The sequence below is a fragment of the Leopardus geoffroyi genome, chromosome D2, assembly GCF_018350155.1.
Source record: "Leopardus geoffroyi isolate Oge1 chromosome D2, O.geoffroyi_Oge1_pat1.0, whole genome shotgun sequence".
NCBI lineage: Eukaryota > Metazoa > Chordata > Mammalia > Carnivora > Felidae > Leopardus > Leopardus geoffroyi.
Genome location: NC_059334.1, coordinates 15,298,331 through 15,315,331, shown reverse-complemented (window position 1 = coordinate 15,315,331; position 17,001 = coordinate 15,298,331). Strand labels below are relative to the sequence as shown.

At 47.5% G+C, this 17,001-nt stretch overlaps 1 protein-coding gene across 3 annotated transcripts in view; it reads left to right on the top strand.

Moving 5' to 3' along the window:
• Nucleotides 1-2,829: 2,829 nt before the first annotated feature.
• MAP3K21 (mitogen-activated protein kinase kinase kinase 21) overlaps nucleotides 2,830-17,001 on the top strand; it is a 64,575-nt gene continuing 50,403 nt past the window's right edge. For all 3 annotated transcript variants that reach the window (XR_006701411.1, XM_045437343.1, XM_045437342.1), the window contains exon 1: nucleotides 2,830-3,917. Coding sequence is in view for 2 of the 3 variants with exons in the window: in XM_045437343.1 (XP_045293299.1) it covers nucleotides 3,095-3,917 (823 nt within the window). In the remaining variant the exon portion in view is untranslated. The remainder of the gene's footprint in view (nucleotides 3,918-17,001) is intronic.

Genomic DNA, 17,001 nt, shown 5'->3' with positions numbered 1-17,001 from the left:
CACTTCCCACAAGCCCTCATCCACAATTCTAAAATCTGAGAAGCTCCAAAAAACCAAAACCAACTTTGTCAGGAGGTATTAGAAGTCATTTGGCAACAAAACTTGACATGAAATGACATGAGGCTCTTTTGGGCTTTATTTATCTCACTTGGTGAGTTTTTTGTTTTTTGTTTTTTACATTCTGGGGCAGAAATACCCATGTGTTTGATTTTGCAGTGCTGTCCCATCCCGAATTGAAAGAGTTAGTATTCAAATATGTACTATATTGTTAAGATTCTAAACCCTGGCACTAAAATTCTAAATCCTGGCACTTATCTGGACCCCTGAGTTTGGGATGAGGTCCTGGGGGCCTGTAATTGGTGATGAAGGGCTTTTGATTCTTCTCTGCATGTTGTGTCTGGCACCGGGCTGTTTCTTTCCTGATGCCAGGGCCGTGGGTTCCAGCCCCCCCTGCCCAATTCTCCCTTTTCCTGTGTCAGTGGTCTCTCTCTTTGTTCTCTTGCTTCTCACCTTGCCCTAGTCACACCTATTGCTTCCATGTTTGCTAATCTCATCTTTACACAGTTTCAATATAATCACATCACGGCTCTGTCCTGAAACATCAGGGCTCTCCAGCACCCCCAGCCGTGTCTTCGCAACCTCGGTCATTCCAGTACAACTTTCTTGATATCTGCTATATCCATGTGCCAACTGTACTATTTTAATTATGTTTCCTTTTGAGTTGACTTTTTTTTTTTTTTTTTTGCTTAATTTTTTTGGGTGAGAATCTTAATTTCAGTGCTGCAAATGGAAAACCCATGAGGCTAGTCGTACATAGAAGACAACCATAAATGTAAGTACTCAAAAACCAAAACGATTAGAAACTATGTTTGTCAAAGGGACCAGAGACTGGCTTGCTCTCTTTTTTAAAAAGGGATATTAATAATAAGAGGACTATTACTATTATCGGGCACTTACTTTGTGCTAAGCACCTTCCACACCTTTACATCCATTATCTCCTTCAGTCTCCCCAACCATCCTATGAGGTAGGAACTATTTGTTATTATTCTCATTTTACAGATAAGGAAACTGAGCTGCAGAGAAGTAAAGTGACTGTGTTCAAAGTCACACAGCCAGTAACAGTATAATTGAAAAGACCATGACTTTCTCATTATATATATATAGCGATATTATTATGCCCTATCCTCCTAAAACCCAAATCGTCCCTTCATTTGCTGGTGGTAAAGGACGCAGACTGGCCTACTACAGGACCCTCTCGTTCCTTTAGAATTTTTATAATTGGGCTTTCTTCTTTCTAGTCTCATCGCTTGCCATAGTAACCTCTTGACCTCTAGCAGCGCCCTGAGCGCAGTATTTATTTGTTCTCTCTTGTTTATGTGCACATGGCCTGAGATGTCCTTGTTCCTCTTTGCTGTTAATCCCAGCCATAGTCGGCTCAAATAACACACCACAAGGCATTCCCCAGTGACTCCAGGCAACAGGAAGTGCTTCTTCACCTCGAGCCCAGGACAACTGGTTTATTCTTCTCTTGTGGAGCTTTCTTTATTCCCTTATCATTCTCTAGCGAAGGGGCTTTGTAACTTCCAATCTTTAGCATAGGGCCTTAGACAGAGTAAGTACTCGTTAATCATTAAATGAGAAATATTGACACCTGGAAGGTTTCTTCCCACATCTCCATCAATAAGGACAGGAGACCCACATCTGTCTAGGCCTGTCACCATCAGGACAGAAACTGTAAAAGGGGGGTAGAACAGGGGTGGGGTGGGGTGCGAGGGTAATGGGGCAGAGAAGGGAGTCTCTGTGAGTCTGGGCAGGGAGAAAAGGCGGGCTATGTCTCACAGTGGCAGACCATTTCATGAGAACTCGTCATTTTATTCCTTTCCACAGCCCTTCTGACCCAGTAAACTCTCGAAGATGATTTTCTTAAATAATGAAAAAATTACAGAGAAAAAAGTATGTTCATACAGGAAAATCTCAAAGTTCCTCCTTATCGCTAGCCTTGCCATGCTCCCTGCCCTCAGACATAAAAGCTTCACTTTCCATCTCTTATGAGCTTACCCTTTCCTGCACAGAGCGAACGGGTAAGGGTGGAGGCCCTGCTTCCCAGAACGTTTCTGTACAGAGTTCGTCCCGAGCGAAGCGCCAGTAAACACCTGTGAATGAACAGTCAGCACAGCAGTGAAGGCTGGAGCTCTGGGCACAGTCTCCCTCACTCTATTCGCCTTTTCTGGGAATATGTCTGGCCAACGCTTCCTAAACCCGAACCTGTGGGTTCACAGGGGACAGGGGGTTCTTTCCCACTCGAGGGACCAGTAAAGAAAGGCAAACGCGGGATTATCTGTCAAGAAGAACGAGCTTCGGGGCCTCTACAACCTGCAGCTCACTGCGCGGGGGATCCGTAATCTGGTTAGTTCTGGGCTGGGCGGTGGATTTCCAACGCTCGCAGCCCGGGAACTGATATGGCAAGGCTGATACGGATTTGTTCTGCGACCTGTTCTGAGATGCACCGTGACTCTCCCAGAACTGCGACCTAGTCCCTCGCGCCACGCCCCAGCGCCCCGGATCCTCCTCAGCCGCTGCACTGCTTTTTGGAGAATTGTGGCCTCCCCGAAGCCTTACCCTTGGCTTGACTTTTCTGGAAAACCTCGTGCACCCACTGCCGGCTCCGCCTCCCGGGCCAAGTGGGCGCGGCGCACCCAAGCCCCTGAGCGTCAGCGGCGGGGGCGGGCCCGGACCCGGGGTCTGGGCGGGCCGCGAGGGGGCGTGGCGGGCCAGCGCGGTGGGCGGGTCCCGGCGGGACGGGGCGGGGCGGGCCCGGAGGGGCGGGCCCAGGCCGCGGCTAGGCCCAGCCTGCCGCAGGCCCGCCGCAGGCCCAGCGCGCCACCATGGTGCTACAGCGCCCGCCACCGCGGGGACCGCTGCAGCAGCACAGGCGACCCAGGCGGGACGGGGACCGACGCCGGGGCCTACGGGTGGTCGGCCCGTGAACCCCCGCGTCCCGACCCCCCCTCCTTGACGGACCATGCGCGCCCCCAGCCGCCCCGGAGGCTGAGCCCGTCGCCCCGCTCCGCCGTCGCCCTCCCGGCTGCCCCCCATGGCCTTGCCGGGCTCCGAGGGCGCGGCTGACAGGCCGGTGTCCCCGGCCCGGGGCGCCCCCGCCGGCTCCGCGTCGTCGTCGTCCGCCTCCTCCGGCGGCTCGGCCTCCGCCCCGGCCGCGGCGGGAGCGGGGCTGTGGGCCGCTCTGTACGACTACGAGGCGCGCGGCGAGGACGAGCTGAGCCTGCGGCGCGGCCAGCTGGTGGAGGTGCTGTCCCAGGATGCCTCCGTGTCGGGCGACGAGGGCTGGTGGGCCGGCCAGGTGCAGCGGCGCCTGGGCATCTTCCCCGCCAACTACGTGGCGCCGTGCCGCCCGGCCGCCAGCCCCGCGCCGCCGCCGCCGCCGCCGCGGCCCGGCTCGCCGGTGCACATCGACTTCGAGCGGCTGGAGCTCAAGGAGCTCATCGGCGCCGGCGGCTTCGGGCAGGTGTACCGCGCCACCTGGCAGGGCCAGGAGGTGGCGGTGAAGGCGGCGCGGCGCGACCCGGAGCAGGACGCGGCGGCGGCGGCCGAGAGCGTGCGGCGGGAGGCGAGGCTCTTCGCCATGCTGCGGCACCCCAACATCATCGAGCTGCGCGGCGTGTGCCTGCAGCAGCCGCACCTCTGCCTGGTGCTCGAGTTCGCCCGCGGCGGAGCGCTCAACCGCGCGCTGGCCGCCGCCAACGCCGCCCCGGACCCGCGCGCGCCCGGTGCGCGCCGCGCGCGCCGCATCCCCCCGCACGTGCTGGTCAACTGGGCTGTGCAGATCGCGCGGGGCATGCTCTACCTGCACGAGGAGGCCGTCGTGTCCATCCTGCACCGGGACCTCAAGTCCAGCAACAGTAAGTGGGCCGGGGTGGTGGTGGGCGGGGAGGGGGGCGGGAGACGCAGCCCTGCGCGGCGGAGCCCACCGCGCGTGCCAGCCCTGGGCGGGCCCCCGGGCGTAGAACCAGGTGGAAGGAGGCTCCAGCAGCGCCTCCTGAGCGGGCCTTTCGGGGCCCAGAGATCCCGCTAGACCTTGGTTACTTGCTTTGGGGCAGGTGACGCACTCACCTTGACTTCGTTCTGTTGCTGTTGGGTGCCTTTTTTAAAAAGGCAGCTCTGTCTTGCTTGATGACTAAACAGTTGTTAAATAGCTGGATCTCCTGGAAACCCCACGGTGCCGTTTGGCCTTAAGGTACAATAAGTGGCTCATTTTATGGAACTGCAAACCGGGGCCTCATAACCTGGGGAACCCATGGCCCCCCTTGTCGGCTTCATCAAACTCCTTTCCTTCCGCTTTACGAGTGCTGAATTGAAGTCGCTCTTTACCACTTTGAATATGGCTTCGTGTCCTTTGACAATTTCCAAAGATTTTCATTCAGACGTCTCTGCACAGGAAGTGGGATTTTATCATTGGTTTGGTAGCTTGAGTGTTGATGACAGGTCTCCAGAAAATAAACACCGGTTTGTGCCATCATGCACGTTTAGGCTACCAGCAAGCGCGTTGCCCTTGCACACGTACTTGAAATCTTGAAGACCTGGCCTGTGTCCTTTACTTTGTTTATAAATCAAGATGGATTTTCCTAGCTGTCCATAGAGAACTGACAAATGGGCTAAGCCCGAATCCTGTGAAATTTCACCTTATAAAACTGGGAATGGGATCGCTGCTGAAACTTGGTTCTTCAGCATTGAAGATCCCTTCATATTCTTAGGATGGGATGAAATCTTGTGAAAGATTAAAGATGCAGCCAGAACTGGCATTGGCCTACCGCAGCCGCCTGTCTTTCAACCTGGTAAAACCTGCTGGGACAGGCGCTAACCCAAACGGAAACATTGTCCTTCCCCAAGTCTGCAGAAAAAAGAGTGACAGGAAGAAATGATGTATTTGTTTCATGTGTGTGTGGATTCTTTTTCCTCTTCAGAATTCTTCCGCACTGAAAGTTATTTGAAAATGACGAATATCCGACTTTCATTATGGGAATCAGACTATTTAAAGTGTTGGTACCTGCAGGCAAGCATTGGATAGTTTGTTTTAGTTGTTTTGTTTTGTTTTTTTTGTTTTTTTTTTTTTTAGGACTCCTGCCAACCCCCGATACAAATTATACTCTTATAATCTAGTTTGCAACTACTCAAGTGTCGGAAGCAAATTCAAACAAGATATGGCATAGAAAAATGGCAGTGGTCTTGTGTTCTGAGTTTGGACAGAGGTCACATGGAGGACGTAGGATTATTTACTTTTGGACTACGTGTTACAGTAAAGACACAGCACAGTTTTCAGTGTACTTACTTTTGTAAATGCTTCAAACCTGACAGCGTTCACTACCAGTTGGTGCTTATTTCCTGGAATATGCTTTCCTTGAAGGATAGATAGGTCTAACCTTCTGCCGCAGAACAAGGTGTATGTGCACAGTCTGTGCGTTCCATAAGTTCTCTCCTCGGTGATGTCCTGCAAGTCCTTATCTGCTGGTTATTTTCTGCAAAACCTGGTGTTTCAGGGACAGCAAAAAAGAACATCATTGCTTGCTCTGCCTGGGCATTTGCTGCAGTTCTGTGATACATGTGGAACCTGCCATTTGACAGGCGTACTTAACCTGTTGCAGGGCGTCAGTTACCCACGCAGGCAAACAGTTTGGGTTAGGTTGATCCTTAGATCAAAAAAGTAAAGGGCTTGTAACTATTACTTTGCATTATGCTTACTTTGTCTTGTCTTGTTGGATGGTGATGATGCTTGAGGTCTTCATGAATCTGTTAATAAAGGTAGAGTACGTTTGCTAGTATTTGTCAAAGCATAGATGGGGAGAATAATCCATGTTCCAATCACCAACCCTTTTATATGAATTAAAATCTTTCATAGAGCTAATACTATTAAGTAGTAAAAAGAAATAACATGACCCCGGAATAATAACATGGTTAAGTGGTTTTTAATGACAGTAGGAAACTTGAACAGCGGCACATAGACTCCTGCACAGGAGTGGATGTATCATTTGGACGTGGTTCTATGCTGCAACTTAGTTTTTGAAAGCATTTTCACTCTCAGAGTAAATTGCCAAACTTCCTGGAGCATTTTAATTTCTGTAACTGTCAGGCAAGGCTGTCTTTGCTTTAAATTGTTGTACTTTGAAAAAGATGTGATTGGCTTGGTCGTAGCCTAGCCAAGTACTTGTTACAGTAGGACCATTGCTATAGTTTTTAAATTACTATAATGTGGATATTTTTAATAGGTCCCAAAATGTGCAAATCACAGTGCCTAGCACATTGCCTTATCCTCACTTTCTGGTCTTATTTATTCAATGAATAAATGCAGATACTTTGGGAATTCTCTTGTGATCTGTGAAGCCATAATTTTTTTTTTTTTTTTTTAGTTTATTTATTTTGAAAGAGAAAGAGAGAGCATGAGCACAAGCAGGGTAGGGGAAGAGAGAGAGAGAGAGAGAGAGAGAGAGAGAATCCCAAGCAGGCTCTGCACTATCAGCATGGAGCCCAGTGCGGGGCTCGAACTCACAAATCACGAGATCATGACTTGAGCCAAAACCAAGGGTTTAACTGACTGAGCCACCCAGGCACCCCTGAAGCCATACTTCTTGTTCAGACGTTTGAGTGTTCTCAAACGTGAAATTCTATTACAGTGTGTTTTGTTTGAATTTATTGGTTATTTGCTAATGGTGGTAGTGAGTTAATGATAATGTAAACAAGCTTTTAAAAATCAATATTGAATTTTATCTTCATTCTGGAGCCTACAAAGAACCAGTGTAAAACTATCTGGAACCAAGTTAGTTGAAATTATTGTTTAAAACAAATGTTTAAATTTGTCATAGGAAGATACGGCTTTTGTTTGGTATTTTTTCTTTCCTCTTTTCTCATTGGTCTTTTTAAGTTTTATCATGTATTTGAGGTGGAGTCTATGTTGAAATCATAGCTGTGTTGTGTTGGAATCAACTGCTTTGTTCCTTTTCTAACAGCCTAAGATTTAAAGTTGAGCCAAATTTAGCACGTTTTAAACATCATTTATGTTGTTAAAACATGCTAGGCCCTGTCACTCCTGGGGTGCAAAGCGTGTAGAAAATGCCTTGCCAAGTCTGTATGCAACGACTAGAGAACAGTATGAGGCAACATGGGGTTCCTATGAACTTGGCCAGTTTTCCACCCATGCAGAGAAGGGAGAAAAATCATTGAGCGTTTATTCAATAAACCTTGAGCCCTCCCCCTCCCCTTCCCCAGTCACTACTGGGCCCTAGGGACACAGTGGCAAACCCGATGACAATATCCCTGCTGGCATAGGACGCAGCCTAGCAAGAAAGAAAGACGGTAGCCATGCGGTGGCAAATGTGAGTGAGTACGGTCAAGAGGATTAAGCATGGTGATAGCAGACAGTGATGGGGCGGAGGGGGAGGGTGTCAGTCAGACGGGTGGTCCAGGGAAGCCACTCTGAGGAGTGACACAGAGACGTGGGTGAGGAGGAAGCATGAGTCAAGCAAAGATCCAGGCAAAGGGAGATTGAAGCAGCCTTGAGCCTCCCTTCTCAGGGAGAGGAGGGAAGACCGGGAGGCTGAGGCCGAGGGTCGAGCAGGGGTAGGCATGGTGGGGCTTGCGGCCGTGACCCATGGGGGGGTTCCGCTCTGAGTGCTGACTGTCTGGAGCCTGGAAGCATTCTGTGCAGAGGAGTGGTGGGATCCAATGGTGTGTTTACAGGATGACTCTCGCTGCTGTGGAGAATGGACTTGAAATTGGCCTACGCGGAGGCTGTTGAGGTTGCTCCTGCCAAAGAAGGCATTGGTGTCACCCAATGGAAGTCGTTTTCAGGGAAGTTACCAAGGAGGAGTGGAGACAAACTAGTACAGTACGCGAATTACTGAGGATTGCTTGAATTATTAGGATTGAGTCTGTGTTTTGTTTATTCTGGCGTGATTCAGGATTGAGGACAAGATTATGTGGCATAATTTATGTCTGTCGGTTCGTTTTTTAACACTGCTTACCGAGTTGTGGTGGTGGTGCTCTTAGCAGAAAACAAATACCTCGTGAGAAACTGAGCCACAAATTTTGGTAGCTACTTGCTTTTATACTTTTCATTTCAGCGATTTTTTTTATCCTGATTTTTTTTTTTTTTTTTTTTTTTAGCCTTCTGGGGGATCAGTATTACATATATTATCTACAGTGGCATTTACAATCAATAAGTGGACATACTTAGATTTATTACCAAATGCAATTTAGAGCTCTCCCTAAAACAAACTACAAAAGGAATTTTTTTTCTTTTTTTTAGTTTTTCTTAGTACGGTGTAAATAAAGGAACTATTTGAGAAAATTATAGGAACTGTCATCTCCAGATAAGGTGCTTAAATAGCTCATCAGGGTGATTTGGAGGAGCTATTAATTACGCTATTATCAGTTAAAAGACACGCATCTTCTTCCTTCTCTCGTCTGTTCTTTTATTCCAGACGTGTAGCTTCATGCCACAGCCTCCTTCTACTCCAAGGGGCGCAGGAAGATGAGTACAGATACCCCAATGGTGGCAAGGGCTAATCTCATTCTGAAACAAACAAACAAAAAAACCAGGTAAAGGATATATTTTTAGAAGAATAGCAATGATGAAGGGTCCCCACATCTTCCCCTACCATTTTCAGACTTGCATATTAAAAATAACTAGACCTTGGGGCGCCTGGGTGGCGCAGTCAGTTAAACGTCCGACTTCAGCCAGGTCACGATCTCGCGGTCCGTGGGTTCGGGCCCCGCGTCAGGCTCTGGGCTGATGGCTCAGAGCCTGGAGCCTGTTTCTGATTCTGTGTCTCCCTGTCTCTCTGCCCCTCCCCCGTTCATGCTCTGTCTCTCTCTGTCCCAAAAATAAATAAACGTTGAAAAAAAAAAAAATTAAAAAAAAAAAAAAAAAAAAAAACTAGACCATGGGGCACCTGGGTGGCTCAGTCGGTTGAGCATCCGACTCCGGCTCACGCCATGATCTCACAATTCGTGAGTTCGAGCCCCATGTCGGGCTCTGTGCTGTCAGCAACGAGCCTGGAGCCTGGTTTTGGATTCTGTGTCTCCCTCTCTCTGTCCCTTCCCCGCTCATGCTGTCTTTCTTTGTCTCTCAAAAATGAATAAACGTTAAAAAAAATTTTTTTTTAATGAAAAAAAATAGGCCAGCACTCATTTTTTTTATAGCTGTTAGGGTTGGAGGGGGTGTCAGTTACTTGGTTCTGGATCATGCAGGCTGACTCCACTCTATGCATCTGATCAGATCATGCTTGTAGTCATTGTCAAGTGGATCAAAGCCTAGTGAAGGAAAGAAGAGAAGGGAAGACCACTCCATCCATTTCAGAAGGTGTCTGAAAGCCCTGTTTGCACTCAAGGGTTGAACTTCTCCAGGACAGCGTAGCTACTGGCGGGAGCATTGCCTTCCACCTCCGTCAGACCTGGGTTCGATTATCCTAAATGTTGTCATTTAGGAGCCGTGTGACCTTGGGCAAGTTGTATAACCTCATTGAGCCTGAATTTCTAGATTTCTGATACGGTCTGCTGAATTCCTCTCTTGGATGCAGACAGAGTCCTGGGGAGGAAATCTGTTTGATGTTTCTTTTACTCATCAAAGGTGTTTGTGGAAAAACTGGCATGAAAACAAAGGACATTTTTAAGGAACCAAGGGTAGTCAGGTGCAGCTAGAATGAAGGGCAGTCAAGGAGTTTCGTGGGAAGGAAACAGGCATTTAGCACGTGGCCAGCAGTGAGTGAGGGCTTTGAATGCCATACTAACATGTATAGACTAACAAGAGGCAGCCATTAAAGGTTTTCAGGAAGAACGTGGTCTGGTCGGCTGAAAGGTTAACGTTTGTACGGAAAAAAGAAACACGAGCCTGGGATAATTTGCTTTATGACTGTCCTATCCTAGCTTATCAGCAGGGCAGTAAAAATTAAAATACTTAGACACTGGTTTGACGTAAATTGTTTATCATTTATGACTGGAGCCTAGTTTTTATAATCACTGTTTGTTTGGTGAGTTAGTTGAGAGCATTTTCTCTCTCTGATTCACTAGAGTTAGGAAATAGTGACCAGATTTACCATGCCAGGCTGATGATTTTCATTCCAAGTATCAGTGACTGTCCCCAAACCCTCCCCAGCCCTGAGGAGCTCCCAAAAGGTGAAATACCTCAGTAAGGAATGTCAGGGGGCAGAGCAAGGGTTCCTACACAGGCTGGCAGAACTGTGCTGGTTTTATTTGGGAGCCTGAAGCAGATTTTTACAGTTCACCTCCAATCAGTATGAATTTAGTTATTTTTAAAAATTCATCTCGGGGTGCCTGGGTGGCTCAGTCATTTGGGTGTCTGACTTCAGCTCAAGGCATGATCTCGCGGTCGGTGAGACTGTGCTAACAGCTCAGAGCCTGGAGCCTGCTTCGGATTCTGTGTCTCCCTCTGTCTCTCTGCTCCTCCCCGACTCATGCTCTGTCTCTCTCTGTCTCTCAAAAATGAATAAATGGTAAAAAAAAAATTTTTTTTAATTCATCTCTTTTGGGGCTCCTGGGTGGCTTAGTCAGTTAAGCATCTGACTTCAGCTTAGGTCATGATCTCCTGATCCGTGGGTTCGAGCCCCACATCAGGCTCTGTGCTGCAGCCTGGAGCCTGCTTCAGATTCTGTGTCTTCCTTCCTCTCTGCCCTTCTCCCACTTATGCTCTGTCTCTCAAAAATGAATAAATGTTAAAAAATTTTAAAATCATCTCTCTCAAATGCTGCTTCGTCTCAAGTGCTTTAACTAAGCAATGGCCCTGGGGCATCTCAGTGGCTCAGTCGGTTAGGCGTCCGACTTCGGCTCAAGTCGTGATCTCAGAGTTCGTGAGTTTGAGCCCCGCGTCGGGCTCTGTGCTGACAGCTCAGAGCCTGGAGCCTGCTTCCGATTCTGTGTCTCCCTGTCTCTCTGCCCCTCCCCCGCTCATTCTCTCTCTCTCTCTCTCTCTCTCTCTCTCTCTCTGTCAAAAATGAATAAACGTTAAAAAACAAAACAAAAAAAACACCTAAGCAATGGCCGTAATAGGAACGATGGCTCACACTTATCTAATGCATCCAAAGTACTGGCACTGCCCAAACCTGATTCTCATTTATGCCTCACAGCACCCTTTTGACTGTCCCCATTTTACAGATGAAGAAACTGAAGCCAGGGTTTACTTGCCTTTGTCAAGGTCCCTTGTTGAGTCCAGAGCCTCTGATCCCAGAACTTGAGCATTTATCTTCTCCATCTACTGCCTGGATGAACAGTTCTCAAATGTTTATCATCAGGACCCCAAAGAGCTGTTGTTTACGTGGGTTATAGCGACTGATATTTACCAAGTTAGAAACCTGAAATGACAAACTTAAAAATATTTAATAATAGGGGCACTTGGGTGGCTCAGTCGGTTAGGTGTCCAACTCCGGCTCAGGTCATGATCTCCTGGCTCGCGAGTTCGGGTCCCGTGTTCTGTGCTGACAGCTCGGAGCCTGCAGCCTGCTTTGGATTCTGTGTCTCCCTCTGCCTCTGCCTCTCCCCTGCTTGTGTTCTGTCTCTCTGTCTCTCAAAAATAAACATTAAATTTAAAAAAAATATTTAATAATAGAAGAATAGCAGACCCATTACATTTTAATAAAGCATTTTTAATGCGGGGGAGGGACCTCTTATTTTCCAAGACAAACTGAGAAAGGAGAGCGGCATTGTTTTACGCTTTTGAAGCCACTTTGTGGCTTCTGCAATCTCTTGCCACCGTGAGGATGCCCAGGGGCCCCTGGACCATACTTTGAGACCCTCTAGGCCAGACGATCAGTTCTGTTGGTAACGAATGGCACTCTGGAGCAGCTGTTCGTACGCCAAATGTGGTATCAGAAGCTCCTCGTGAGCTTTTAAAAAGTAAAATCCCTTGTCTCGTTTTTGGATGTTCTGATTTAGTTGACCGTAGTCGGGAACAAGCAATGAATTTTCTTCTACCATTTTATTTCAAACATCTTGAAATACGCAGTTGAAGGAACTTTAAGCGAGCACTTATACACTCTCCTGCCGTTAATGTTTTACTAACTTGCTTTAACACAAATTTAACTCTGTCCATTCATTAATCAATCTGGGCCTTTGATGCAGCAATGTGTTTTTTAAAAGGCTTCCGGATGATTTCAATGCGGCACCAAGTTCGGAAATTGTTCAAAGGGCCAGATTTGTGGGTTCCTTCTTGGTGGTTTTCTGGGTGGATCTGTAAATTCTTCCATGAATACACACTGCATCTGAAATCCAGTTCACTGTCTGATGAAATTGGATGGTTGGTCATCGAGGACACCGGGTGAGAGTCTGGGTGGCTTCTTCTGGGCTTGTGTCTCTGGGGAAAGGAATATCTTTAAGCATTTGGCCTTTTGACGTTGGGTGACAAATAGTGTCCCTGTGGTGTCGGAGGTCTGCACCCTGACTCCACAGCTCACCAACTGTGGGCTCACGGGCACTGACTTCCTGAATAGGGTGATGTGAGGATAAAGCGAGATAGTGTACTCCTGGGGTCGGCACACTTTTCCTGTGAAGCCCCAGACAGTAAATATTTAAGGTCTCTGTTGCAGTTGGTCAACTCTGCTGTTGTAGCTGAAAGCATCCACAGACAGTATGTAAACAAATGAGTGTGGCTGTGTTCCAATAAAACTTTATTTACAAAGTAGACATTGGGCTGTCTTCATGGGCTGGACTTGGCCCATGGGGTGTAGTTTGCTGACTCCTGGCATATATCAAAGCGTTGAGGAAGTAAGCTGTAAGACACAGTCTAAGTGTAAGCTGGCAAGGAGACTCGTTTTTGTATGTTACGTAGAAATACTTTGAGTGCTTTAAGTACTTCCCAAAGTTGTTGTGCGTGAACTCCTTGATGCCTAAAAGTTTTCTACAACCTTAACATCATTATTAGTCATTCTGCGGTGTATAGTATCGTGTAGTCATGTATTTATTCATCTTGGTTGGGGGGAGGGTCTTTTTGATTTGGCTAATTTGCTTGACTGGGACGAGCCAGCAGGAGGAGGACACAGTCTGGAGCTTTGTTCTCTGTACAGGTGCGGCCATCTGCATGCTGTGGCAGGTCTGCTTGTAACTTGGGTTGGTAAGTTGAGGGTCAAGGAGGAGGCACGAAGAACTGTGTTGCTACTGTAACCGTTTCACCACCGGGTTTCATTACTAGTCCAGTTCTCTAAGCTTTTGGCCAAAGACCAAATCACGTGCCATCTGGGGGAGAGTCTTGACTGCACGTAGGAATGTTTGAGTTCTTCCTGGCGTAAGGTGATTTGAAGGAGCGCCTTGGGTTTCTGCTTTTCTGCAAACGTTGCATCTAATAGTATGAGATATGTGACTTTCTGTTCACTAATATGTCAGTGTAGCATATGGTGGAAGAATTCCTCCCTCCGTTTGCTTTGTCACCTACTTTGTGAAAAAACCAAGGTGACACAAATACTGAGCTAGATTTTCACACGCTGAAATGTAGGAAGTTTTCTCATTCAAACTGAGTATCGTATGTGTCCAGGAAAAGGGCTGTACGGTGGCTTTTGGATTGGGCGCCAGAGCAATGAGAAACTCTATTTTCGCTGACCACAACTGCATCTTCTTTATAGAAGTCCATCTTGTATTCAGTAAGCTAACGCACTCATTTATGCAGCAGTTATTTATTGATTGTGGACTCTATGCCAGGAACTCTCCGAGAGGCTCTTGGTGTTCAGTAGTGAGCAAAGCAGGAACGCATTCCCCCACTCCTGGAACTTCCATTCCAGTAAAACAACGCAGATGTTAAATAATAAATCATAAAGGGTGTAGCATGCTGGAGAGTTGGTAAACCTCAGTTTGAAGAGGGTGAATCTGTTGAGGTGAGAGGTTGAAGTTTTAGGTTGGATGGGTAGGGAAGGCCTTCCAGAAAAGGTGGGTTATTGGGAAAACCTGAAAAAGTGAGGCAACGGGCCATCTGGCAAAGAATACTCTCACAGAGGGAACAGAGCCTGCAAAATCCCGAAAGCAGGAGGCCAGTGTGGCAGGAGAGGACTGGAGCAGAACAGTAGGTCGTGAGGGGGTGGAGACAGGGTCGTGTAGGTCTCCCAAGACCTTCGACTTTACTATGACCCTGGTGGGTTTCCAACTGAGAACTGGGATCTGACTGGCCTTGTAACAGGACCTCACTGGCTGCAGCTTTGAGAACAGATCGAAGGGAAACCAGGGCAGAGGTAAATACTTACTTGGGAGTCATCCGCATGGAACTGGTATTTCAAGCCCTGAGGTGGGCTGAAATTATCTGGGGAGTGAGTAGATAGAAGGACCACAGATCCAAGACCCTAGTCCTGGAGGTCTGCAGTAGTTAGAGATCGGGGAGATGAGCAGGAACCAGAAAAAGGAGCGGCTGGCAAAGAAAGGGAGCCCCAGGGAGCGGGGGATGCGCCGGAGGTCAGCGAAGAACACGTTTCAGAGGAGGACGATCAACCGTGTCAAATGCTGCAGACGGAGAGGAATTCAAATAACCGTCCTGTTGTAATTCTCTGTAGAACAGTCTTCCTTTCCTAATACTGTTCCGGGAGTGTGGAGGTTGACTTGGTTTTCTGCAGTAGCAGCTGCCCTCACGTGAGAAAGCTTGTAATAGTTCATCTCCCTCACATTCATTTTCCCCCCTTACACTAGGTAGCCGTTCATTTAACAAATACCTACCGAGCATATAAAAATGCCAGTTGCTGTGCAGCATAAGTAAGTAAGTAAATAAATAAATAAATAAATAAGGCGAACCAGGTGTAAATTCTACCCTCCAGTCACTTATAATATCATCAGAGAGAGGAGAGGGACAAGTACGAGAAGACCTTAAGTGTAACGAGAGCGGCACTTGAAAGTAGAAACTTATAGCTGAGGTCTTGCAGGAAGAACCCAAAGGCTGTTACTTACTGACTCCTGTGCGATCTGAGCAGGAGGAGAGTGAGGGAGTTGTGCTTTTTTTTTCTTTCTTTTTTTTAGAGAAGGGAATTGGAGATTCCAAAAGGGTTATAGACTTGGAAGTGGTCTCCCAGTGGAAGGCAGTGCTGGTGCCCTAATGCTTATGCAAAAAGTGGGGTGCCTGCCCCGTGTGGTTTTTACGGAGGGGAGGAGGGGAGGGCATTCCGTACAGCAGGTGCTAGGGTGCTGTGCTGTGTTTTCCAGAGGTGGGCACCAGTGCCCAGAATTGTTAGGATGCGGGGTTCATTTTAGAGGGCACCGGAAGAACTGGAAAGGTCATTTCAGATGAGGTCCAGAGGGGGCTTGAAGGCCAGGGGGAAATTTTAGATTTGCCTCTGCAGATCTAGGAGTGGCTGAGTGGTGTGTGTGTTGGGGGAGGCGACAAGGTGCCAGTGGGGGAATAGATGGAAAGAAATGTGTGCAGATGTGGTCCTACTTGGTAAGCTTAGAAAGTTATCACTTAATCCCTCATAGATGGTCGGTTTCGGACTTGAAATTCTCAGTCACCTTCCCTAGGCTGACAGAAGCAATGTCTATTAATGCTATATTCTTTCACGCTTTGCTTTTGTCAACCTGTTCTCTTTCTTAGGACTTTTGTTTTGATTCTACATTTCTAGTTAAAGATTAATTGAGACTACCCCATTTGGGTCAAATGGAATTTGGACACAGCAATCCCGTAAGTGGTGAGAGAATAGAAGGGATACAGTGTAATTGCTTTTAAAAAAATATACATTATATGCAATAATTCCGAAAATAGCAATGTGAAACTTCAAAGGAGCCGGAAAAAATCAAGTGCCTCATGGTCGAATCAGTAGACTAAGTACAAGGTTGTAAAGGCTGATTGTTCACGAACAGGGCTAACAAGGGTCAAAAATCTTCACTCAAGTCTCACAAAAGGGGGCTCAAACGCTCGTCGCTAGGTTACTAACAAGAATTTGCCATTTCTGGGGCCAAAATTTATTCGCCTGGTCCGTACATTCTTCTGGTGGCTGGCTGGTGTGCTCCAGACCCTTCCCGGGGCATGGCAGGAAGCGGAAGCTGGCCGCCGACCTTGAGGCCTTAGGCTGAAACCTGGCCAGGTGCCCGAGTCCACCTGTCGGGACACTGGCTATTTTTGGTTTCGGTCACTTTGCCCAAAAGATAAGGAATTTCAGGAATTCTGCTGCACACCTCTGAAACAGAATCCAGAACAATGGGCCTTTCATGGAAGTCTAAACGTTTGACATTCAGAATGTTATTTTAACTTGTTTTCTGTTCAAAGTGTGGAGGCACTTAGCTCCCGTGGAGACTTTGGACTGGAGGCCGGGTGGGGGGAGGTGCCCTCAAACCTTCACTACAGAGGCTGCTCAGGGCACATTCAGCCCTGACATTTACTTAGAACACAATCAGTTTTAATAAATACTTAATTTTTTTGACATTTTATTTAATTTTGAGAGAGAGAGACAGACAGAACACAAGTCGGGGAGGGGCAGAGAGAGAGGGAGACAGAGAATCCGAAGCAGGCTCCAGGCTCCGAGCTGTCAGCACAGAGCCCAACAGGGGGCTCGAACCCACGAACCACGAGATCATGACCTGAGTGGAAGTCGGAAGCCTAACTGATTGAGCCACCCAGTGGCCCCTAAATATTTTGTTTTTGGTTCTCACTGTTCTCAGTTACTCTCAAGGGTTGCCAAGCCTTCCTGGGGTCTGGGAAGGTACAATCATCTTTATGCCCGTTTTCATCAGTGCTCCCTTGTGCCTTCCTATGTGGATATTTGTAAAAATGAAGACGTGTGAAAATGTCTTAGAAGCCAATGTTTTATAGAACTGCAAGCCATTTTGATTATTAATTTGGGGTCTTTTTGGTGCTAAGAATAACCATTGTTTAAAAGTGAAATTAGTAGTATTAGAAGCAGAAAAATGAAATACTGCTGATAAAGTAACTGACTAACTTGGTTTTTGGTTTGTTTCTGTGGTTGAAGTATTTAGGGTTTTAAGAGATCCGATATTTGTTTTTCTTGATATTCGTGGGGAATA